This window comes from Drosophila persimilis, unplaced genomic scaffold (assembly GCF_003286085.1).
Source record: "Drosophila persimilis strain 14011-0111.01,24,50 unplaced genomic scaffold, DperRS2 tig00000002-arrow-pilon, whole genome shotgun sequence".
Taxonomy (NCBI): domain Eukaryota; kingdom Metazoa; phylum Arthropoda; class Insecta; order Diptera; family Drosophilidae; genus Drosophila; species Drosophila persimilis.
Genome location: NW_020825289.1, coordinates 7,002,198 through 7,027,638, shown reverse-complemented (window position 1 = coordinate 7,027,638; position 25,441 = coordinate 7,002,198). Strand labels below are relative to the sequence as shown.

The following is a 25,441-nucleotide window of genomic DNA, read 5'->3' as shown; positions in this document are numbered from 1 at the left end:
CCAAGAATTTAAGCTTGAACCTTAACTTTTATCCAATAATCGAAGAGGCAAATGAGAAAAGTTTTGTGTGGCAAACTTTCGCTGTAATCATCCTCTACTCTATAGAAGTTTCACTGTGTCAATGGTGGAATTTTTCCACACACTGCCGCAGCCTGTTGCAATCGACATTTCATTCGTGTAACAACTGTCAAGTGCGCGTCTTCCCATTCGCTTACTAATTTAAATTAAAATTAAACTAATTTGAAAATTCTTAAGCAAGCTCTCACACACACATATAAGTACTTCTTGTGTGTGTGAGTGTGCGGCAGTGTTTGCCTTACACATGCCCTTGCAACAGCAGCAGCAGAAGAAACAGCACGACGCTATGTGTATTTTTAACCCAAATCCATTAGAGAAGTTACTCAAGAATCCTTTAGATATTTATGTGCTGTGAGCGCAGTCTTAACCTCTCTGCCCCATCCGCAAACACACGGATATACACATAGCGACTCTCACAGATACAGATACAGATACAGATACAGATGCATATGCACTTGCTTAGCTGAAAGGTTCAGGCGATGAGAGGAGCAGCACCAGAGCACTGCAGCAGAGGTCACATCAAGTAAATAGCCAACGTCGACGACGACGACGACGTTGACAAGGATGGGGGCCAAACAAATACGCAAACATTTATAAGATTGCTAAGCTCATAACGAAATGCACTTACACTCGAAGATACACACACACAAATACCCAGAAATGTTTCAATGTAGCCATACCTCCATGATTTCCTTGTGCTCTTCTCTTGTATGCACTTTTCCACCGGCTAGAGTGATTTTCAGCAGAAAGAACGAATTTCCGACCCTCCAAAATATATACATATATTCTAGATCATCGCCAACAGGTGGGTCTATATGGGCAGGTCCTTCTGTTGCGATACAAATTCTGTTCGACTGAAGCTTTGGGCAGAACCTTCTTTCTGATGGATGCTGTAACGATTGCCGGCGTAAAACATATATGTAGTTGCCACGGGAATGAAGAATACGATAGGGTATTCACAGGCTCGGTCCCATCAGCTATTCTTCCTCTTCTTCTTTGTTGTCATGCTGCACACGCATAACAAGTATACGCCCCCTGGGACGGGTTGAGAGGTGAGCGCACGAGGAAGGGAGAAAGCGACGTCATCTCATATTCATGCCGGTGCCCCCTGAGGCAAAATCTGCAGACAGCGAGAGCGCCAAAGTACGAAAGAAAGAAGGAAAGAAGGCAGAGAGAGAGTGCGAGAGAGGGCATAAGCCAAAGGTAAAGGCAAAGCCGCAGCCCCCAACGGTGGGCCAGTCGCAAAAGAAGAGGTAAAACTATATATGATCGGGCTTAGCCCCCACGCTCAGCTGTGGGTTAATCGACGGTCGTTGGCCGAGCGCCAGTCCCTGTGGGGAAACGAAAAAGATGAACAAGTATAAACGAGAGATTCCGCAGCATTTGACTGGAGATTTAATTAACTACAAATTCAATGGGCGATGAAGGTATTCATCGTATTCATAATCACCGTCATTATCCGTCTGCTGCATGCATACCTTTGCTGTATCCTGCCCAAATGCCGCACACACACACACGATTATTTTCCATGCTTGCCACAGCACCCTTGCACACAAACAAACACCCATACGCAACATGTCCGCGCTTATAAAAAGTTTAATATAAATTTAATGAGCGCAAGAGCATGCAAATGAACAGTTCGGGCTCCACCTCCCCCATGCCGGGCTATTTTATTCACTATTTTTGTATTTGTGTGATGGTTGCAACAGCTGTGCGGCGCCGGCATCTCCCCTGTTTTCTCCACGAGTGCTAATGAGCAAAGTCACTTAAATCCATTGAAAATGTTGCACATTGCACATCCCATGCTGGTTCTTATTAGGGGAAATGAACAGGAATTTTGATTAGTCGGGAAACTGGACTTTGTATGGATTACCCCCAGGACCCATGACCATCTGGGGTTACTTGGTTTTGCACTTCCTCTGGCTCTTGCGTTCTATGTCTCAAAGTTCCGACTGCAAGAAGTAATCCCATTTCCAGCGTCTTTTAATTGAATTGGCTTCTTCTTTGTCGACTTTGTCACATCTGTTCCTTCTCTGCCGCCACGCCTATCTCTGCTGTACAGCCAAAAGTGTGTGTGTCTTTTTTTGTGCGCACTTCTCTTTTTGTATACTCGGTATCGGTGGGTATATTTTATTTGTGTGACAGATAGAATGAAGCAGCTTCAATCCGATGGAAAGTATTTTGGGCAAAATTAAGAAAACACATTTCCAAGTGTTCAAAAATGCAATGAAAATTCTCTCTGACTTTACTGATTTGTTTAGATAGTTTTTTGCATATCCACTAACGTATTAGGTTAGCATTTTGTATTTATGATATAGAACTCCGCTGGAGCGCATATTCTCCACAAAAAAACAGAATGGAGCAAACCTCTCGCCAACTGGAAATTATCTGTGGCTGTATTACTTCTCTGCTTTGCTCAGATAATTCCCGGATTACCGGGTATAGTCGGTCCCAGAGTAAAATATCGATTATAATGCTTTCTTTTAGACGCACGTGCGCACAGCTACGAAGACACCTCCCGCCTCCTCATCGCACCTCAATACGCATTCAAGCGAACAAAAGGCGAAAAGACGAGATCTTGGGGGAGGGGGGACAATAATGATAATAACGACTACGTTTCAGTTTCAGTTTGAGTTCTTTTTTTGTTCTCTCCTGTAGGGCGTTTAATTAAATGAAGTCGTTTGCATTAATGCTTGTCATTACGCATTTGCCTACTGGAGTCTCCTCTAGGAGTCCTGAGTGGAAGTTATGGCAGATATGCCAGAGGCACATAGGAGAAGTGAGTGCGTGTACAAAATTCATTACCTAAATGGATAGCAGGTGCCTTTTGCTGCTATCGCCATCCTGCTGCTCTTGTTGCGAGTAATTTTCGTATTTTCAACACTACCCCCTTTATGAATTTACCGTGTGAATAAGGGAGTAATGAACCTTCTACTTTCTATGGGACAGGGACCGAAGAAGGGACCCAAATTTATTTCACGCTCTGGCTTCACAGCAAGGAAAAAGCAGTTTTCGTGTGGGATTCTGACAGGGATACTGGATGCGGCTAAATTGAGGGACGAATGTCAATTAAAGCCGCATGGACGTGGCCCTTGTGCGGGGCCTTTGTGGCAATTTAGTATGGGGGCCAGAGCTTGCTGCACATTGCGGCTCCCTGGTGACAGAGCCAGCAGCCAGAGCGGATGCAGGTGCCAGGCGGTGCCATACGAGTAGCTGTTGCCTCTATTCTTCGAAAATCAGCAAGCTTGTGTTCTATGCTGTGGTTTGGACTTACAACAATTGTCTTGTCTAAGTTTATGAATGAATGAGTCCCCCTTCGACTTCCAAATTGGCTCAAATATTAGTTCTGTTCTGTGTGATGCTTGGACAGGCATTGTCTCTATTTCCATCGAATCATCTCTCATCTGAAAGCTGTGACTATGACATTCAAGCCACTGACAGCGGGAGTATGAAGATGAATATTGAAATGATGTTCATGGTGATGGTGGAGCAGGTGCTCATCGTGTCGCGTATCCAATCAATGTTGCTCTGAACATCCGTATAGACGGAGGGAATCGAGGATCCACAGCCCATAGGATAGGTGACGATGCCAACCATTATATTGTCTTTGATCAACGGCCCTCCAAGATCACCGGAGCATGGACTGGAGTCGTTTCCGTCATTTTTGCTACACATCATGCCGTATTTGAAGCTCTTTAATTTCTCCTCGCAGTACGCTTGGTCTTTTAGAAGCACATCGATCTGTAGGATATTCGAGGCCAAGGGACCTCCCTGCAAAAGTTTGTAATATTTCCAATCTGAAATTTAAGTTTCCTTCCGTCGATCTCATACCTTGTATATTCTGCCCCAGCCCAAAACTATGTAATTCGAGCCAAACTTCGGGGGGTCAGAGGGCAGAGCGAGAAACCCAATGCGGGGATTCCCAGTGGGCATAGAATACTTCAGCCGCACCATCGCCATGTTGTCCGTGTTCAACATGGTAAAGTTCATTGGCACGTACAGTGCCTCCACCGGGGTGCAGACCGTCTTGCCCGTGACGAACTTTAGCCGGTTCGGTGATCCCGCCGCCACCAGCAGCACCCGCGTCCTAAACATGGTCTTCGATTCGCTAAACAAAGGCAAAAGTCATCAAAAGATATCGCAAAGGCAGTGTCCACCTACTCCATGACGCAGTGAGCGGAGGTCAGCACCCAGTCCGGCGTCAATAGGCCTCCGCCACAGATGTGGTTATCGCCAAAGTATTTCTCGGGTGTCCGGGATCGAATGGAGACCACGTATTTGGCCAGGGTCAGGGTGTCGTTGTTAAAGTCGGGCAAGGAAAGGCGCTTCACTCGGCTCTTACTCTCGCCCCATACGGATTCCACCAGCCACATGAGTAATATAATCTTTAATACTCTGAAATTTGTATATTTCATGGCTATAAAAATATGTAAGTACTGAAATACGTTTGACAGTTCGATCGAGGGATGGTGGTGGCATCTGCTGTTGTATCCTTAGGATCCTTGCAACTGTTCCTCCTTCCGGCTGCCTGGCCGCTCTTCAAGTTTTAGTTTCTTTCCTTTGTTCTTAATGCCCGACTTACTTTTTGTGTCGTTTAAGTTTCCACCATTTCCACTCCTCCCCCCAACCCCCACGTTCTACCTCCTTTGACACCCCTTTCCCACGACTCCCAGCATTTGGCCGCGTGTTTGTGTAAGGCTCAAAGTATGTTTTAGGCAAAAGTTTGTTTGGCAAACTTTTGTCAAAGTATTTTCAGCTCTCGAATATTTTCATTTGCTGTGGCAGCTTCACCAAATAATTGAGGTTTAGTTTCTCTCTCTCCCGCTCTCTCTGTCCATCTCCCTGCCTCTGTCGTTTATCTGTTTGGTTTTTTCCTTTTTCGGACACTTGGGTACGGCAGAAGGAGGCACAGGCTGCGATGATTTGCGGCAAGCAAATTTATTGACAATTCATGGTCAGCCTTATCCCTTCTCGTCCTTTCTCTCTCTCTCTTTCCCTTGGATTGTGATTGCGATTGTGGTGCGGCTGTTCAAGCGTTTTGTTGAACTTTTGCGAAAGTTTGTCGCAAGTTTCCGTTTCCGGGTGGCAGGCCATGACAAAGTGCCGCACATTAAGCTGTAGATTTTTCATTTTTCTTCGCCCTATCGCTTACGCTTCTGCCATTTTTTTTTGTCGCTTTCGCCCTTGCTGTCTCGATGCCTGTTTTTCTTATCACTGGGGCCGCAGCTAAAGACAAACGCAAAGAGCGCAAAAGTTTAAATTAATGACACTCAACTATTAGCAAAATTAAAAAGTCCCAAGATGATGTCTGCAAACTTGGGAATGCGGTCAGGGGCGACAGAGATGGATCCCTGCCTCCCTCTCTCTCTCTCTCTCTCTCTCTAACTCATATTTCTTTTCTCTTCGCTAAGAATCAGAGCAATTTTAGTTGACAGCGCCTCAAAGTAGGCAACAGGCTTGTAAATTGCCTATGACGCAGTATCTGAGAGATACTCTGAATAGAGAGAGAGAGAGAGAGAGAGAGGGGGCGAGGTAGCAGCTGCTGCAAGGACAAACTTTCACCAATTTTCGTCCAACATTGAAATGCACTCTGAGAAAGCAGGAAACAGCCCTAAACTTATACAAAATGGCTGCCAGGCGAGCTGCAGCGACAACGCAAAGTTGCAACCACATTTGTTAGGGCTATGCAGAGAGACACACAGACAGAGAATGAGAGTGGAAGGAAGAGGCATTTATTAATAAAACATTGGGGATAAACCACATTTATATCTTCCTGCCTTCCTGCACTGCCCGTCTGCCGCCTCGAGTGGCGTTGGCTCCTGTGAAATTAGTTAATAAATAAGGCGGTCAAGTTGATTTGTGTGTTGCCATTAAGCGAAAATTAATTAGAAATTATAGCCAGTGTCTGCGCGGAGAGTGGTGTCTGGAAGTGGGGCAGGAAAGCAAGTGGCAGGCAGGGAAGGTGGAAGTGGAAAGTGGAAATTCATGTCAGAGGCGGAGTGACACAGGTGCGGCAAAGTAATTGACAATTTTTTGCGTTTCACTCGCGAATCGCGACAAAACAGGTCCTGAGCACTCTGCCTCCGGATGGACGGAAGAACACTGGCGACTCATCTACTCCGCACCGCTGTTTGGCGGCGTAATTGAATTACGGCAGCTAGATGCTGTGCAGCAGCGGCACGGCCAATAATTAAAAGCGGTCCGCCAATAATCAATTGCTCCAGCACCATCACCCTCAGCGGCACCACTCGACACTCGGCACTCCAGCTGAGTGTGGAGGCATAGTCTCGGGAAAAGAGCAACAGGCAGTGGGATAGAAAGAGGCTGGAGACAGGAGGCAGGAGACCGGCATCAGGAGGGAACATCGAAGTTCTCGTAATAGAAATAAATTGGCGCCACACGCAATTCGATGGCGACATCGAGGCAGACACAGGAACACAGCGACATGGACATGGACATGGAAGAGCAACAACATTGGACATTGTCTTGCTGTTCGACAGTCAAGTGGGCACTTGAGCCCGTCCGTCCTTCTTTATTATGGGGAAGAGCAAGAGAGAGAGAGAGGCCCAGCCCTTGCGTGTGGCAGGCAACTCATGAATTGCCAAGTGGAAAACGAAGCCAGTTGCTAGGCAGGCAGGCAGCTGGTTAAAAGTAATGGAGCTACGGCGTTGTTGCATGCCCCGTTTGGGCGCACCTAATTAAATCTAACTTTATTAGCGCTTTCAGAAGCCAAAAGACTCGACACTCATTCAGCGCCTGACAGGTGGCTCATTCCCCCACACACCACTCCACATACGAGTATATATGCACATAATAGACATCCTTTGCATGGTATTTAATTGGCACACATACACCCCCTAAGATCCTGCTACCAAGTGTTGATTAAATCTAGATCCTAGAAATAATTATTAAGGATATATATAGTAAATATGTGTTTGTGGAATGTTGTTGAATATTTGAACCTAAAGTTGAGTTGTTAACAAAGACAAACACTTTCAATGCCACCACCAATCCACCACCCACTCACTGTTTATGTGATTTGTGTTCTACCGTTTGTTTGTGTGTGCGTGTGCCTAAGCCTGCCCCCAAAAGCTCCTTCTCTTTAGAGGAATTACATTAGAAGAAAAACAAAACAAAATGTTATTAATGGAGAAAATGCAATTAATTTTACTCTCTGCTCTGCTCACATTTCTCCTACTCTCTCCACCATCTCTCCCTCTCTCTCTATGTATCTTTCTCTGCATTGAAATAAATACATAAATCATTGTGAAAACCAATTGCAAATTAATCAAAAACTGTGCAACAATGAACCCACAATCAACGTCCCATCGAATGGGCCGGACAACGTGCAGCTGATTCGGCGACGTCCAAGTCCAAGGCAAGGGCTACGCCCAGCCTGAGGCGCGACGCTGCCATCGATACCGATGCCGAAGGGACAAATGTGGCAGATGACTATGACAATGACAATGGCCTCCACATCGATGTCAATAGGGATGCTGATGATGATGAACGATGGCCCAATGCCCGGCCCCAGGCTCCCCCTAGCACTAGCATTCGCAGTCGCACTCATGCACCCGCTGATACGGCCAATGACAGGCCGCAGACCAGAACAACAATAGCAATTCGTCAGAACAGCAACATCTGCAGCAACACCAACAGAACTACAACTGCAACTGCAACTGCAACAGCCACTTCTTATAGATTAGCGCCGAGAGCCAGCTTCCCGGAAATCATGCAGCCCCGTCTATCCCTCAACGGGTTGCTGAACCCCTCGCTGATGCCCTCGCCCCGACCGCTGTACCGGGACCACAGCTCGAGGTCCATCAATCCGCTGACCGCCTACGAGCAGCAGATGGCCGAGCTTGATGGAAGTTTCTATGCCAGCAATGCCGGCTATCTGGGCGCCGGGATGGGTGGCAGTGCTGGCGGTGCCACAACTTGCACGAATCTGACGGTGGGCGGCGGCTCGAGTGGTGCGCCCAGTGGGGGTCTGTCACACGGTGGTGGTACCATTGGTGGTGGTAGTGCCGCCATACACACAACCGAACTCTCAATTACGCCCACAATGGCCGCCGATGAGCAGTTCATCGATCTGGGGAGCCTGCGTCGCTTCTCGATCGATCGCCAGAGCTTTCTCGGTAAGGCTCTCCCCCACCCTCTCTCTATCTTTCTCTCTCTCTCTCTCTTGTAGACCCCTCTCGCTGTTTGTGTGTCAGAACTCTCCGACCTTTATGCTGCCCATTCTGTTGATGTTATCCTGTTCGTGACTAATCGAAGCTACTCCTTTTCTTCCCCCGCCGTAGATCTAGGACCAAAGTTTGGCATGTCCCAGCCGAAATTCGGCCAGAGCGTCTCGCAACAAGGTTTCTTCACGTCGCACGACAGCCTGGCCACACCATGCGCCTCCCGAGCCTCCAACTCTCAAATGGCCACCGTAAGCACTGCCTCCGAAATGGATCTACTGCACAACAAGCAACGCAACAAGTCGCGTGGCCGACTGAAAACAACAGCCAGCGGCGACCAGCCGCTCCTGGGGGGCACGGGCACCTGGAACCGGTCAATGGGCCGCGGCTCACAGGATAACACACTGGCCGGCGGTGGAGCCACCAGCATACCCATGGGAGGGCACACTCAATACGGTGGCAACTACTGCAACGGCACAGATCGGTTAGTAGCCCAAATATGATTTGCAAAGGCAAACAAAATATATTCAACTATTGAATTCCCATTCCCTCATGGTATGCCGTGTTAAATCCCAAACATTATCTTCTGTATCCCGCAGCTACCCGCGTTCACGATCACAGCACCAGCAGCCACACCATAATGCTGCCCCAGCCCCGCACCGCTATCAGCTGCAGCATTCGATATCCGCGGCGACGCACCAGCGACACTCACACGGAACGTCCTCACAGGGAGGCGATGGCTCGGGGCACCACGGTGGCCAATCCCATCAAGCACACCATGGAGGCGGCGGCTGTGGAGCCGGGTCACAAGGAGGACAACCACACCATAAGAAGCCGCATCGCACCGCCTCGCAGCGAATTAGAGCGGCCACGGCGGCCCGTAAGCTTCACTTTGTGTTCGATCCGGCGGGGCGGCTGTGCTACTACTGGTCCATGGTGGTGTCCATGGCCTTTCTGTACAACTTCTGGGTGATAATCTACCGCTTCGCCTTCCAGGAGATCAATCGTCGCACGATTGCGATCTGGTTCTGTCTTGACTACTTGTCGGACTTCCTCTATCTGATTGACATCTTTTTTCACTTCCGCACCGGTTATCTGGAAGACGGGGTGCTCCAGACAGATGCCCTGAAGCTGCGGACCCACTACATGAACTCGACGATCTTCTACATCGACTGCCTGTGCCTGTTGCCGCTGGACTTTCTCTATCTGTCCATCGGCTTCAACTCGATTCTGCGCAGCTTCCGGCTGGTCAAGATCTACCGCTTCTGGGCCTTCATGGACCGCACCGAGCGGCACACGAACTACCCGAACCTCTTCCGCTCGACGGCCCTCATCCACTATCTGCTTGTGATATTCCACTGGAACGGCTGTCTCTACCACATCATCCACAAGAACAACGGCTTCGGGTCCCGCAACTGGGTCTACCACGACTCCGAGTCGGCGGACGTAGTGAAGCAGTATCTGCAGAGCTACTACTGGTGCACTCTGGCCCTCACAACCATCGGAGACCTGCCCAAGCCGCGCTCCAAGGGCGAGTATGTGTTTGTGATATTGCAATTGCTATTTGGCCTGATGCTCTTCGCCACGGTCCTCGGCCATGTGGCCAACATTGTGACGTCTGTGAGTGCAGCACGCAAGGAGTTTCAAGGTGAGTGTTGGCATCGTTCTATAAGCTAAATGGGAATTCCATTGATGCTATATTTTCACAAAGGGCTTGACCTGAATTCCCCAGACTATTACAGCAAGCTAATCTTTTAGGACAAAACGGTTGGGGAGTGGAGGAGATGTTAGATACCTGAAAGTATTATCTCTCGGTATGTCACACAGAAAACAATTTCATAAATTCCAATCCATGACAACATGGTCTCGACTTGTTGCCTAGGAGGGGTCTGGAATGTTCACAAAACGGGAGTAATGGCATGTAATATGAATTTGGATTCGGAGAAAGGAAAGAACCCTTCAGCAACAATGGGCGGTGAAAAAAGTGCCATCTTGGCACAAACTGTATGCAAAATATGGATATCTGTTGGCACTGCTGCTGTCATGGCAATGTAATGTCCATTGTAGCATAGGAGTAGGAGCACTGTGGAGCTTAAGGAGTCCAGCGCTGAGGAATGGAATGGAGTGGAGTGGTGTGAAGTGGAGTGGGGAGGCCTGGCGTGGCATGGAGAACTCGAGGCCTCTCTTGTAGGCGCAGTTGGGCGTGCGGCCATTAGCTAAATGAACTCGTTTACTCGGCAGGGGCCATAAATAACTGGACGAAATGCAAGAGCAATCCAAGTCAGCTAAGTGGAAAATGCCAAGAGAAAGGCAAAGAGAGGGCGAGACAGAGAGAGGGAGAGAATAGACGAGCGAGCAAGAGGCAGAGCCAAGGAGAGCACTAGTGATACTGGACCAAAAACGAGGAAGTGGGAGGAGAAGGAGCAGCGGGAGGAGCCAGCTTGCTTGGTTTTCCTGCTTTCATTAAGAGCAACGTCAGCTGGAAAATATTAAAGCCACTCACGGCGACAATGAGACACACAAAAAGGATGCTAGATGAGAGCGGGCGAGGGGGGAGGGGCGGGATTGGGGCGGGATTGGGGCAAACAAAGCACAATTGATGCCAGTGGGCGTGGCACCTTGATTTCATACGCCCACCTAAGAGCATGTCTCTCTGTTGCTATTGTTGCTTTTGTTGATGTTGGCCATCCTTTCCGACTGCTGGGCCCCCATCTTAGCCTTGCCTGGAGCCACCTCACTTCTGCTGCTGCCGCCAACTGGCCTCTCACTTGTTTATACAACACTTTGCATGTGTGCGTGTGTGTTTCTGTGTGTGTGTGTGTGTCCACAAGCGGACAAGCGTTGGAGAGAGAGAGCCATGTCCATGACAAAGTCAGCAAGCAAAGCTCTGGCGGCTTAATGGTCGAAACGTGCTGCAGAATTAATTTCTGGCTTTATGCTCTCTCCCCTTTCTCCCCGTTTCCGTTCACTTCTGCTTCACTTCACACTTCGCTTTTCCGGTTTTTTCTTCTCTTCTGGTTTTGCCTGCATATTTGTGTGGGTCAAATTTTCAATTTTTATTGCGACCCACTCGAATCACATATTGGGCCAATCATAAAGTAGATGAAATTGTTCAAAATTTATGCGGCCATCGGGTCATAATCGGGTTCTCTGATGGCTGTCGTGATATACTCGCCAGTGGACACCACAGACAGAATGTGCATAATATTGTCCTGCATTTCCCGGACCACAAAGTAGAAGATTGACCACACTGAAGGAGGAATCCTTGCAGGAAAACGCTTGCTATCACTGACAGCTTTTTCATAGACTTTCCTGAGTAGCTCCTCAAGATGGTGGTCGGTGGTCGCTGGGCGCAAGAAACACAATGTATTCAGGAGAAATTTGTGGAATAAAAAGCATGGACACATAATCCGACAATCAACTCCACTCAACTGAACTGAACTCGACGCAAACTCAGGACTCAGGACTCGATTGCTAATAAAACACTTTGGAGGAGCTGAGGCAGCAATTGTTGTTGCGGTCGCAAACTTTGCCGGAAACTTAATGCATCATGTGGCAGCAGACGAGGATGAGAATGATGATGGGAGGAAGCATGCAACGTTTTGGAGAACCATCCATCAATTTGTCAATTCAGCGTTTGCGTTGAGTGGCCGGGCGGACGATGAGGACGATGGCGATGGGCAATAGTTTTGGAGTGGCTGCCATAAAAAGAAATCAACGAGAATACTATGTATATATTGAATATGCACTGTCAATGCAATCTGCCAGAAGAGGTATGGCCAAAACGAACTGTAGATCAGGTAAACCCCAATAAAATCTACAGACTTGTCAACGGTTTAACAAGGCTTGAAAGTGGGTTTGGGCATCACATGTTTGATTTATTCCTGTGCGCCTTTGAGCCGCTCTGATGGACCTCGAAATGTTTTTGTCGCCCTCCCTCCCTACATGACGAATGATTAATGAGTTAAATTTCACTTTGGTGGCGGATCTTAAGTTTAAACCTTGGCTAAGCCCGAGACACTCACGCTCCCCCATCCTAATTTCCTTTCAAGCCTTCACGCTAGTCATGGCTTAGACGGGGGAATGACTAGGTCCCAGGGTCTTCTGCTACATTAGCCCATGACACCAATCCAACCATCCAGGACTCCCGCCCCCAGCCCCATGCCTGCAACAACTTCAAGGAGCACTAAGCTTCCGCTCTGCTTCTCTCTTCTCTCTTCCCTTTCCTGTTTCCTGCTAATGCTACTACTGCTGTGGAAATGGCGGAAGGTGAGGGGAGTGGCATGAAAATTGATTTTCAAATAGTTGGTCTGCCTTTTTTAAATTTGATTGACGTTATTACATTACATAACATCACACAAGCAGAGCAACAGCAAGGGCCCCCATACTCACGCCCGCACCCACACCAAGAGAACCGAGAGAGAAAGGGGGAGAGAGAGAACAGGCAAGAGAGGCTGGAGCATCTGGCTTAAGTTATTCATCCATTTAGCTTCGCTTAGGAGGAGGGTATGCCAGGGGGCAGTGGAAAATAAGCAGGAGCAAGGGAGATGAAAAGGAAGTCGGAGATTAGGAGAAGAGGAAGGAGAGGCAACAACAAGTGGAAAACTGTCATTATATTTGAGTTATTGATGGTTCTTTTTTATACAAAATCATTTTGCAACAATGTTGCTCTTGCCACACACACATGCACGTTCGCTGAGTGGCACCTTCTTTGCCTGTCAGCTTCCCCTCCCCCTTACACATATACGCACACTGTTACATTCACGCTTAGTTTAACGCATGGCTCTGTGGCTTGTTAATGCCGACAAGCGCCCAAGTTTGCCGTTCGCCAAATGCTGGCGATAATCGACAAGCATACACACCGGCATGTAAAGCGACACACAAACACTAGCGTACTAATGTAACAGGACACACATCGTCATAGAAGGACCTCGCCATTCAGGACGTTCGGGGCACTGCCGGGTAAAGTTGTGTATGGCTTTTTCACCATGTTTTGGCAACAATCCAAACGTAGCGACGTTTCAAAAACTGGCATTTAAAATTATGTAAATTCATCCTCTCCATCCTACTGCCATCCCCCCTGTCTCCCACTGTCCCTCGTTCCTTTTTCCATTATGTAATTGTTATTGTAAATAGTTTCAATGGAAATTTCCCCCCGTCAGCAGAGCTGTCATCGGATTCTGATGGATATGTGCGGACACTTTTCCACATACTTATGATTCTTGCAGCTTTCATATTTTTCACCCATTTGCATGCAATTATTTATTCTTGCTGTTGACTTTGCTTAAATTTAAATACTTATTGCCTTTGTATAGCCTCTTTTGGCAGAGTTTCTCTGCCCAAAAAGGTACATTTCCGACCCCTTGGCTAACCACACTTATACAAATATAGAAAGATAGAGAAGGATAGATCGAAAGGAATATATTCTACTGAATGCATGGAGTAGCAAGTTCCTTCCGCTTGGAATATCTTTTCCTGTTCCTCGCCAAGATACCCCCATCTTATAGTCTTACACTATTCCGACTTATTTATAGAGCCAACTGGTCAGCGCTCTGCAAATGCACGCTCAGTCTTCATTTGCAATTAACGTCCAGATGGCTTCGCCTGGTGCCGTGGCCGGGGGTTGGCTTTTGACCTCGCAATTAAAACAATTTACGCGCTCAATTTAAGCCACACACACAAGAAGACGCAAGCGCTGGCGGAGATGAAGATGCAGTGGGGACCCTGCACCCTGGTGCAGTCGGATGCTGCAAATTTGTAGTGCCTTTGCCAGCTATTTTTGACTTGCTAAACGTGCAACGTGCAACGTGCAAGTAATGTAACGGCCAAAGTGTTGCTGTTTGCTGTGGCCCTCGTCCTTGTTGTGGCAGCTGCCCCACGATACTCTCTGGCTGGCTGGGGCGAGGTTGCCCTAAAAATAGAAGCGAGGCAAATGAACTGAGTCAAGAACGCGGGCAAAAATTTAGCATTGGCCGCGGACCCGGGGATATCATACACGCGCGCGGTGGTGCTATTGAAAGGAGTACGGATGCACTGCTGAGCTGAAGAGGATTGGTTTTGCAGAGCAGTGCATGAGTTCTTCCAGGGCATCCATTTTTTGGCATTCGACATCATTTATTGCGCTGATGGATATTGCTTTCGTATTGGTTCACTAGAGCTCTTCCAGGGTGTCTCATTGTTCGACTTAGTACGGCTTATACCTCTTTCTTTGGTGCTGTTGCCTTTTACCTCTTTCTTCTTTCATTTTGGCAAACTCAAAGTGGAGCACGCAGACACAGTGGAAGGAGTGGCAGTGGCAGTGGCTGTGGCAGCAGCAGCAGCAGCAGCAGTTGCCAAGGAGCCTCAGTACGGGGAAAGCGACGTCCATTATCCACTTTAAGTTGCCCGCCCTTGCTGCGTGCAAGTGTGTATGCCTGTGTGGCCCACTCTTTCTGTGTGTGTTTGTGTGTGTGTTTTCAGCTTGGTTTGTGTTTGTTGTTCGTTTCGCTGTTTGCTTTTGCTTGGCCCAGCAATGTCCAACGGAGAGGCTGTGTGTCTCTGTGTTGGTGTTTGTTTGCTTGTGGCTATGCCCCCTGCTGTAACCGTGTATCTACACACCGTGTGTGTGTGAGTGTGCTTGTATGTGTGCTTGCGGATTCCAATCAATATCGTAGACGCACTCCCCACTGGTGGCCGCCGCTGGTGGCCGCCGCCGCCGCTGTTGCCCATTAAGCTGCATGTACACCAACTTGCTGTCGTATTTTTAGAACACGCCGCCAGTGGCTATTCTTGTTCTTGTTGGTGCTGTGCCGCGGCATATAGCCGCTCTTTAAGGGCCTGAGCTTTCCATTATCCTTGAATAGCGAATTTCCCAAGGATTTGTGCTGAAACTGCCACTGCTTTTCGTTCCGCTGCCCCCTGCCCCCTGTCCCGGCCCCTGCCACTGCTATTTGTTGATGATGCAACTGGCATGCGCATTGTTATTGCCGACTGGCGAGGTGGTGCATGGAGGGCTGCCTGCATTTATTTTTAGTTGCCGCCCGAATAAATCCATCCAGCACTTCGGTGCCATTGTTTACGCGCCTCTTCAGGCGGCGTCAGGACTCAAGAGGAGGTGAGAAAAACACCCACAAAATCGGCAGAAACGGCGAAATCAGCAGCTGCTGCGCTAAATGCATAATTAAGCAGGCCAGAAACCAGAAGTGGAATGCCACTTGAAGAATGCCTTTGGCAGCAGCAGCAGTGTGGATACCACAGAGAGTGGGTCAAATGGAAAGACAGTTGGGTGAGGGGAATCAAGAAGCGGGTTCGCCGTACACTCGGGCGATAATCGCCGTTTCGCCTTTCATTGCTGTCGTCGTCCCCTGGCGTGGCCTTTGTTCTCACCGGGAAGACAACTTCCTGCTTTGCCATAACACATCACCCATGGATCTTAAGTGGTTTCTAGTTAGTTTGCAATTTTCACATGTCTTCCACTCCCACTCGCACTGCAAGAGCCACTGCCACCGCCACCGCCACCGCCACCGCCTCCTATCCCCGCACCTAGGTCCCATTCAGAACTCTGGGTTTTTCCTCCATTTTCCGCTGCATGCTGCATGCTGCATGTGCGGGTGCGCTTTATGAAAAGGCTGGCAGGAAGAGAAAGTTTTTGTTACGCATATTTACTGTTTTTATGCGATCCGCTTTCTCTCCCAGCAGAAACTTGCTGCAGTTTGTTGTCAGACAAAGGCATGAACTTTTGCACCCAGATTTCTTTTTCTTTCTTGTGCCACCGAGCCACCGACAACCACCCACAATTGTTACCGGGTCTGAGTTTTTGCCAAACAGTTGATCCTTTGGTGGCAATTGTGCCGGTGTCCCAGGACAAACGTCGAGTCAAACAGTTAATGTAATTATTGGAAACTATTCATTCAAGTTTCCCTAGTGACTCCTCCTGTTGAAGGTGACTCAGTCACTGGCACCGATGCCACCGCTGCCACCGCTGCCACCGCTTCCAATCCCCGCTAACAGAACTCCCCGTGCCACAAGAATTGCAACAGAAGCAGATCAAAGTTCGCTGGGGGCAACTGCGGGCGAAGCAGAGCATAAAATGAAAAATAAATAAGAAATAAGCAAAATGTGAAGCCAAATGCAGTTTGCCACTATATGTATCTCCTAGCCAGCCCCACCCCTACGGCCTGGCAGCATCCTCTCTTGGCCCCAAACGCAGCCAAGTGACTTGAGGGCAAAAAATGGCAAATTAAATTTTGCTCGGAAAATGCAACGAAATGGAAAGAGGAGCGGGAAAAAGCAGAAACGAAGCTGAAAGGAACGGGATAAGCTCTGTTCAGCCACAGAGCAGGGGAAGGTATTAAAGCTTGAGTAATTTCTAAAAACACCGAAACGGAAGATATATCCATGAAAAGAGACATAGCAGGGAATACATACAGGCTGAAAAACGCAAGGCAGACAGAAGATGGAGAGGTATAGACAGAGAAGGAGAGAGTCTATCGAAGGCAAACCGCAAATACTGTACCAACCTCAGAAATATCCCACACCCAAGGACCCGGAAAAAACAAGAGCCACATGTAACCACACAGAGTTTTCGATTCACTTGCTTGTTTTTCCCGTCTGCCATGGAATATGCAATTAATATTTAGATTGATTTTCAATTGTAACAAAAATAAGACCTGCAAAATCCAGCTTCACCGAGAACGTGCTCTGTGGCATCGGGGATGGAATGGGAGTGCCACAAGAGGCGGCAACATGAGCGCAGCAGTTGGATGCTGCATTCAAGCTGTTCCGCAATAAAAAATTGCTGTAATTTTGCATGGCTCTCGGTATCAATGCAAAGGGGAGCAAACAGAAAGTAAGGGATGGGCGGATGGATGGCCGGTACGTGTGTTGGTGCCATTTCGAGCGTTATTCATATCGTGTGTGTGTGTAATGGCTACCAGGAGGCCGACACTGCCATTCAATAATCTTTCACTTTGCCAATAGATGGCTCGAAAGAAACTATTTTTATCATGAGGATAATGTTGAATGTTGAATACCCTGGGAAACAAGTTTAAATGTGTATGGGCAGGTCTCAGTCTGGAACTTTAAGATGGGAACAGCTTCGAACTCCCAGAAGCATTCATGAAAAATGCTCTCTTGCTTCTTCGGTCCTAATTTCGTTTGAGAAGCGGAGGAAATTTGAGTTGGACAACAAAAGACATTTTACAATTGAGGAAATGACAAATGACCAACAGGGATTGGATGTGCCTGGACGGGATGGAGAGGGGGAATTGATTGCATTATAGATGATGTCGTTGTTGGCCAGGACCCACCCCCGGCCCCCAGCCCCACCCTGTAGGAGACATCAGCCTGGTTACTGGGTATTTATTTGTATTCAATCTGTTTGCTTGTTTGTCAGTTGGTTTTCAAATGTTTGCACGAGCAAACACAAAAGACGCAGCACTCACTCGCTTCTACCTGCCAATTTCCCCCCCACCCGCTTTCCCCACAAAAACGCAGTCCCATCTCCCAGTTTCCAGTGCCACTCCCCTTTGGCAACCGCCGACAAATTGTGTCAATATTTGTTGGCACTGACGAGCCAAGAGATTTAATTTCCTCTTATCGACTCCGATGACTAGCAGCTGGGGCGGACGCCACATGTGATGGGGGGAATAAGAAACAAAAGCCAGTTTTCTCTAATCAATATTGCTCGAACAGAATGGGTGCTCTTTAAGTTGGCTCGTTCACATGGAATGCCGCAATTCCTTAGATAGTACGAGTACGAGCATAACCAATCAATCCCTCCGCACGTGCCGCTTCCGCACTTTGAGGCGATCAGAGGTCCGTTTTCTGTTCGGTCAGTAGAGGACGACCTCAACTGGCAGGACGAAGGCTCCTCGCCGGGGCGTATGAGTAATCAATATTAAGGATGCGCCCGGTTGGCCAGGAAGAGCTTATATTCAGCGATGTCTGCCGCACAGCTAAAAGACTTATATCACAAATTTATGCAGACCATCTTGATTGACCGATTAGAGAGCAAATTCCCATCTACCATGGGCCAGATCGAAGCAATTTATGCATAATAGACCAGCATTTAGTTGGGTAAAGCTCCGGCGCTCCACTTCCCATAGTGCGAGTTGAGCGGCTGCCTAATTTCCACACTCTTTGTATGCCAGTCGCGTATCAATTTCCAGGCAAAATTCTCTGCAAATACAAAATAAAATATACTACAAATATTCGGGGGTTTCTTCCTGTCTCCCTGTTCTGTCGCTCCTTAGCCAAGCTGGACGGCGTCAAGACGTACATGCGGATGCGACGTGTCCCGAATCATCTGCAGGTGAAGGTCATCAAATGGTTCGATTACCTGTGGCTCACGCAAAAGTGCTCGGACGAGGAGCGCGCCGTGTCCTGTCTTCCTGATAAATTAAAGGCAAGTAAAGGGTCGCCCTATACAACACGATTTATCCATTACATTACATTACCCAAATGTATTATTCTGTATCTTTCAGGCTGAAATAGCAATTAACGTCCATTTAGATACACTTAAGCGGGTTGAGATTTTTCAAAATACCGAAGCTGGTTTCCTCTGCGAGTTGGTGTTGCGCCTGAGGCCAGTGCTCTTCTCGCCCGGCGACTACATCTGCAGAAAGGGTACAGGCATAGTCTCCACATACATTCCTTTATTCTTATACCTTAGAGCAATTTCCATTCGCAGGCGAGGTGGGCAAGGAGATGTACATTGTGAATCGTGGACGATTGCAGGTTGTGGCCGACAATGGAAAGACGGTGATGGCCTCACTGAAGGCTGGTTCCTATTTTGGCGAGATTAGTATACTCAATATGGGCACAGCAGGTAAAGAACTTGGTAAATATCCCGTTTTAGTGCGACAGGCGGAACAATAACGATAACGTAACTACAACAACCAACCAAACCAACCCAACCAACCTTTCAATCTCAGAATTAACATATGTTATGTACATATTTCAAAATATGTACCCGTATTCTCTCGTAACAAAAACACACATAGACACACTCTCTCTCTCTTTGAGAAATGAGAATCCAAATGTATACCAGATACTATATAGCATATATTCATGTAAATGTGTGTGGAATGTATAATAATAACTAAGTGTAGCCCTCCCAGAGATACATACATATATATTTTATATTGGCCTTCGTCCTTCCTGTCTCCCTTAGCTCCTGTAATGATATAGATTGAGTACTTCAGACCAATTTAATACCTTTTTTTCATAACAAATGCTTTTTAATTTGTTTTTATTTTTTTGGAAAATTGTTTGGATGTTTTTAATACGCAATTTATTGTTTTGGGCTTAAGCCGAAAAGTATGAAACGAGTTTTTTATTACGCTCCAGCCCTCAATGTCTGGCTCACACATACACACACGCGCAGAGGCACACACATGCTCTCATATTGTTGCAAAATTAATGAATGTCAAATGCATTTATTGCACCTGCATGCTCTCTCACGTGAATATATTTTTATTGACGCTGCACACACACACATGAGTAAAAAAAAAATGGCCGCAACAATTGTGGTTGTGATGCACAAAAACAATTTGCTGAACTTAATGCCGCTTTAATTTCATGTAATAGTCAGAGCCAGCTGGCAGTCAAGTGTTAACACAAATGGCTCCAGGGAAACGCAGCACCTGCTCTCTCTCTCTCTCTCTCTCGTCCATACATCATCACAATTAACAGCAATAGTTGTACGTGCCTGCGTGTGCGTCTGTGTGGTGTGTGTTTGTGTGTGCGTTGAAGAGTGGCAGATATCATTGCGTTGCATACTCGAAAGCGTCACCGAAGCCGCTCCTTGCCAACTAATTGAGTTTCGGCTCACGAGTTGGCAACTTAATTCTCCGACAAAAAGTTCAACCTGCCGAAAAGTTTTCACACACCTGCAGCAATTAGAGACTACAAATCGAATTGTTGAAAAGATCTTTGTGTTTTTGCATGTTCAAAGCATTATTCGGGTTCAATCAAGGGCCACGTCGCAATTGCCCTGGAGAAATTTAAACTTTAATGTCATTTCGTACGGTAGTTAGTCTTTACATCTCTATCTATCTATCTATCTATGTATGTACGTACGTATGTCTCTATCTCTATCTCTCTCTATGTCTATCTACTACATATGTATATCTCTGTCTCTCTAATTGTCTCTGAGTCCATGTTGATGTTGTTGTATTGCTTTGCCTGGCCGTAATTTAAACGTTTCTCTACACTTACTTGTATTGAGATTTGTGTAATTCAAACTAAGTATACGACCCCTTGCCACCAGCAAATACTCACATTCGATTCTTCTTGTTGGGTTTCCAGATGCGGCATTTGAATTGCATGCCTTGGCATTTGGGGAGCTTGGACATAGGTATTTCTTCTGAACACACATCCATAGATTTTAATCAAAACGACCCCAAAGATAAAATATTGCCTGGTTTTGTCTCTCCCAAAATTCCACTTAAGAACACTTCTTCCCACTCCGCACTCCACATCCTCCGTGTGGCATGCAATTTGAATGTCTTTGTGCGAAGCCAGTCGTCAACAAGCAGAATCGAACGACAGACACAGACACACTGACAGCACTTCATGGAAATTCTCCGTTGCAAGACCATTAAACTTTTCTCTTTGCTTTGGTAAACATTTGCTTTACCAACTGTCCCGATCCAAAAAAATAAAAACAAAAAAAAAACAGGCAACAGACGCACAGCCAGCGTTCGTTCCGTGGGTTACAGCGACCTGTTCGTGCTGAGCAAGAAGGACATGTGGGACGTGCTGAAGGAGTATCCGGCGGCGCGTGTACGTCTGGAGTCGATAGCCGTCAAGCGCTTGGAGAAATACAAGAAGGCGCCACTAGAAAAAGGTAGGCACTTGTCTTATTTATCCTCGGCCTCTCCCGCTCCTGACACGCCTCTTTTATGCCCTTACCTCAACCATTCCTCATTCCCCACTCCCACACTCCCACACTCCGATACACCCGAACAAACACCACTCGAAATTCAAAGATACGAATACGATTGCCCCAGAATAACACGATTCGATTGTTTTGCCTTCCGTTCCATCTTTCCTTTCCTTTCATTTCATTTCTTTCCGTCTGGTGGATGATTTTGGTTATAAAACACAGTCAAATACTTTAATATAGTTGCCATGGGCCGGTGCCAGTCGACGCCGGGCTTGGTCGAGAGCTGTGGCCGCACCTCGCTCGAGGACATGTGGCTGCCCCCAGCGCCAACTCCACCAGCCCCACTGGTGCATCATCCCCTGACACACCAGCAACATCATCAGCAGCACCAACCGCTACATCAGCACCAGCCGCAGGCGACGCAGCAGTCCTCCCAACAGCACGGGTACAGGTGAGCCCCAAATAGATTACTCACCCACATACTCACTCAGTCGTTTTCTTCCCCAAAGTCCGCGAAGCTATGCGGACCGTCTGGTTCGGGCCACAGACTCGCCCAGATCGGTCAGCCCCAGTGCCCATGGCTCCGAGGAGCGTCCTCGCAGTCGGGCCGCCTCACATCACTCGATTCGACCCCAATCGCAGCCCAGTCACACAGGTATGGGGATGAAATCACGAAACGTAAGCCTGCTTAAGCTATCATCTATCTGTGCTCCTCCCTTAGGTCACATCTGCGACTCCAGCTCGCAACTAGAGTGCTATGGAGCGGGCGTGGGTGCGGTTGGGGGAGGCACAACCCCTCTACTGGGCTCCCACGAGGCACTCGAGGACGAGATCAAGCGGTTGAGAGAACGCCTGCATACGGTGGAGTCGGAGAACCAGGCTCTGAACACGAAACTCTCGCAACAGCAGTGGGACCTCGAGAATCGCCTGGCCGAGATCGAGATGCAGATCTGTGGAGTGTCGTCCACATCCAGCGTGGATCCGGAGAACGAGACGGAGGAGCTGGAGCGGAATCGAGAGAGTATCATATAACACGGGAGCGTGCTGCCCCATCAGCCGATCGGTATGGTGTACATATCATGTTCCTCATGACTCCATGATCATCATCGATCATCTGAAAATCGAAAACATCAATAGAAACAGCAATCTGGCGAAGAGCGAGCGGAGAAGAACGGCTGGACAAAAACAAAAAAAGACTTTGAGATCGCCATCACCTTCATAAAGCATCTCTCTCTCTTTCGTTCCCTCTCTATCTATCTGTTGCTTGTGTTTCCCCATCACTCTCTGTGTTTTGTATCTATGTTTGTGTGCATGCGGTTAAAACACCCCATTGCCAAATCGTTTGACTAACCAGAAAACCCCAAACCATGACCAGGAGCAGCAGCAGCTATACAGCAGCACCAGAAACCAGCAGTCGACCAGGAGGCCGTGACGCTAGAACAGTCGGAGCGGATTGAAGTTGGGACACAGACCTATGAGAAATGCAGCTCTTTATAGGATACGTTGAAAGCAAGAGAGATAGAGGGGGCGGAATACATCACCCAAGATGTTCAATTAAAATCTTTTATGATGAAGCGACTCACAACACCAAAAAAAATAATGGCAATGCCCCAGAAAATTGTTCAGCCGCCACCACCGCCGCTACAGAAACACACCCAACACCACTGGACTATGCCGAGTGTACATATATGAATGGGAGTTACCACAATAGAGATCAAAATATCCCCCAACCTAGGCTAAGATATCCGAGTCCCCGAGAGAGAGCGGGGGATCGTAAGTCGATGAATGTATTGTAATTAAGGATATCGGAAAAGCTTTACTAGATACTCCGAAAAGAACTTTTCCCAGCCCTTAACTCGTTACACAAAACTTACACTTTTTCCATACTAAGAACCAGAAATATACTCGTATTGATATTTATACAATATAGACATCATTAGTCCTAGACTTTTCGGCTATTTTAAAGGATACATACTAGACAACCGAAACGGGTACCGATTCTCCCATTGTAAATACTTTGCTCCAGGGCCTAACTAGAATTATTATCGCTGGATGGGATGAATTGGATAAGAGAATTAAGAATAGATCATCTAGAAAACTAAAAACTACAAGATTACTTTAACTCATGAGTGTAACAAAATTAATAATTATATATAAACATATACATACATATATCTATTGTAATATTTGCTAATTGTAATTCGAAAAAAAGAAAACTAACTAGATGTGTATATGGGAAACGATTTACTTTAAAATTGAAAATAATGCGTAAACAATTTATGAACAAACTAAGCGAATATTTGAAAAATATTTTTACTATTGGAAAAGAACTGCCAGAGCAAAACACCACACATAAAACACAAATAAAAATAAAAGAGAGGCAATATACATATAGCTAACAACCAATACCAAGCCCCAAGAAATGTCTCTTAGCCAGAATCAATAATTGAATTAGTATAAACGAGAAAACTCTTTTAATGCAATACTAAATTGTACTACTATATGGTATATCTATGTAGACGGTAAGAAACTAAAGGTCTAAATGTATTAAACTTTAGTTAGCCACCCCATAGAACCCAATCCCAAAAACCAAACTGAAAACCAATGCTGAAGATTGTAGTCAACAAGAAAGATATTAAGGTAGAGGTAGAGGTAGAGAAGAGAGAGGGTTCTGTAGCAGTACGCAGAACGCAGTCTAGTCATCCCCATAATATGGGGGCCAGCGATGCGAAAGGAAGTTTCTTTAGCTGTAACTCTAGCTATACTTAGTTATACCATTAGACGTGTACAACAGAAGACCAAAAGGAGATCCGGATCGTTCGAGATTTTACTTCTGTGCTTCTACACGGAACACCAGAGATGGTCTCGATAAGGAAATCTAATAAATATATACATAGCTAACTTGAATAAGATTCTTAACTTTAGTGAGTGAGCAGGCGTTTGGATAAAGATACGTTTGAGTATCTGGATAGGGAAACGAGAATGGGGACGGTAACGGTAACGGTAATGGTAACTGAAACGGAACTCATTTCATTCTGACGATAGGATGATAGGCCGCCAAAAGTTGAAACTCAAAATTTTGTTAGGATTCCTCCTTAGATTTTTGTCCATGAAGTACACTTAATTTCGACTACATGTAAATTCCTTTTCCATATTTTTCAACCTAATTACATTTCGGAATATCAAATAATGGATTAATAATTAATTAATAATTACAATAAACATCAAATGGGGTTTCATCTAAGACAAAAACATATACCAATCCAAGATGGAGTCAAACGAAGGCAGAGAACGAGTTTGAGATACTTTAGTTAGCCAATTATTGCCAAATTTGAAGTTGAATAATGTAACTTAATTGAATTTTGATGGCTTATTAGCACGCTTATCGCAGGACAGGACCTTGACCCTGTCACGTTTGTTAGATTTATTCCCATTGATTTCTCCGCAGTTTTCTGTTAGAGCGCATACTACAAATACATATATCTGTTGTTGGGAATACCCGTATAATACAAGGAACTACATCGATTTGGTTGTGTTGTTGATGCAAAGTGTGGGCCAGGCTTGCTGGCACGTAAAGAGGTGGCTTGTGTAATGACAATTTTATTAAATTAATTTTATGCATTGAGATCTATGTATGTATGAATGAAACGGAGAAGAAAGAACATTTAAAGCTTTATTTTTACTATAAATTAATTAATTAATTTATAAGATTAAACAATAAATCAAATCAGCATTGACTTCATAGCCGAACAAGACACGAACGAAACAAATCGAATTCAAATGAATGAAATCTCGGTGATGTTCGTTCATTTTATAAGAGATCACCGAAATTCAGATCAGATCGAATCGAATCAGTTTAGAGAAGGCCCCGATTTGCAGCAGGTAAATCGAGCTTATTGTGTGAGCATTTCAAAGCCGTTTACATTGCTGAACACTCTAAAATCTGAAAAGGGTAAAATGAAAAAAAAAGAAGAAAACATAAAAACTAAAATACAAATAAAATCAAAACCAAAAAAAATTCTTAAGATATGAAAACTGTTGCGTTTCTCTATGGTTCGGGGGAAAAACATCGCCTCATCGAGTGCCATCCATCGATCGATCGTGGCTGCATGTCGTAATCAATGAGATCTGAGAAAAAGCCGCAAAATTGTTCAATTACAACAGTGGAAACCACACACTCATCGCATTGCACTCCGCTGCCGTTGCGACGCCTGCAATTAACGAGCTGCTTGAGTAGTCGAGTCCATTAAACGGCTTTAGAACGAGCCCGAATGCCTCGAAATACCTGGATAGACCCCGAACCCAAACCCAA

At 46.4% G+C, this 25,441-nt stretch overlaps 2 protein-coding genes across 2 annotated transcripts in view; one reads left to right on the top strand and one right to left on the bottom strand.

Moving 5' to 3' along the window:
• LOC6590118 (cyclic nucleotide-gated channel rod photoreceptor subunit alpha) overlaps window positions 1–25,112 on the top strand; it is a 59,152-nt gene extending 34,040 nt beyond the window's left edge. Inside the window, exons 3-12 of the mRNA XM_026986198.1 lie at window positions 8,382–8,745; window positions 8,861–9,909; window positions 18,494–18,645; window positions 18,725–18,866; window positions 18,931–19,068; window positions 20,923–21,090; window positions 21,370–21,580; window positions 21,639–21,784; window positions 21,851–22,192; window positions 22,505–25,112. Of these exons, the coding sequence (XP_026841999.1) occupies window positions 8,382–8,745; window positions 8,861–9,909; window positions 18,494–18,645; window positions 18,725–18,866; window positions 18,931–19,068; window positions 20,923–21,090; window positions 21,370–21,580; window positions 21,639–21,784; window positions 21,851–22,161 (2,681 nt within the window). The 3' untranslated portion in view covers window positions 22,162–22,192; window positions 22,505–25,112. The remainder of the gene's footprint in view (window positions 1–8,381; window positions 8,746–8,860; window positions 9,910–18,493; window positions 18,646–18,724; window positions 18,867–18,930; window positions 19,069–20,922; window positions 21,091–21,369; window positions 21,581–21,638; window positions 21,785–21,850; window positions 22,193–22,504) is intronic.
• On the bottom strand, window positions 3,423–4,451 carry LOC6590120 (chymotrypsin-2). Its single transcript, XM_002015997.2, has 3 exons — window positions 4,240–4,451; window positions 3,910–4,186; window positions 3,423–3,849 (listed from the first exon to the last, which is right to left on the bottom strand). Exons 1-3 carry the CDS (start codon window positions 4,449–4,451, stop codon window positions 3,505–3,507), a joined length of 834 nt encoding a protein of 277 aa, XP_002016033.1. The 3' UTR covers window positions 3,423–3,504.
• Window positions 25,113–25,441: the final 329 nt, after the last annotated feature.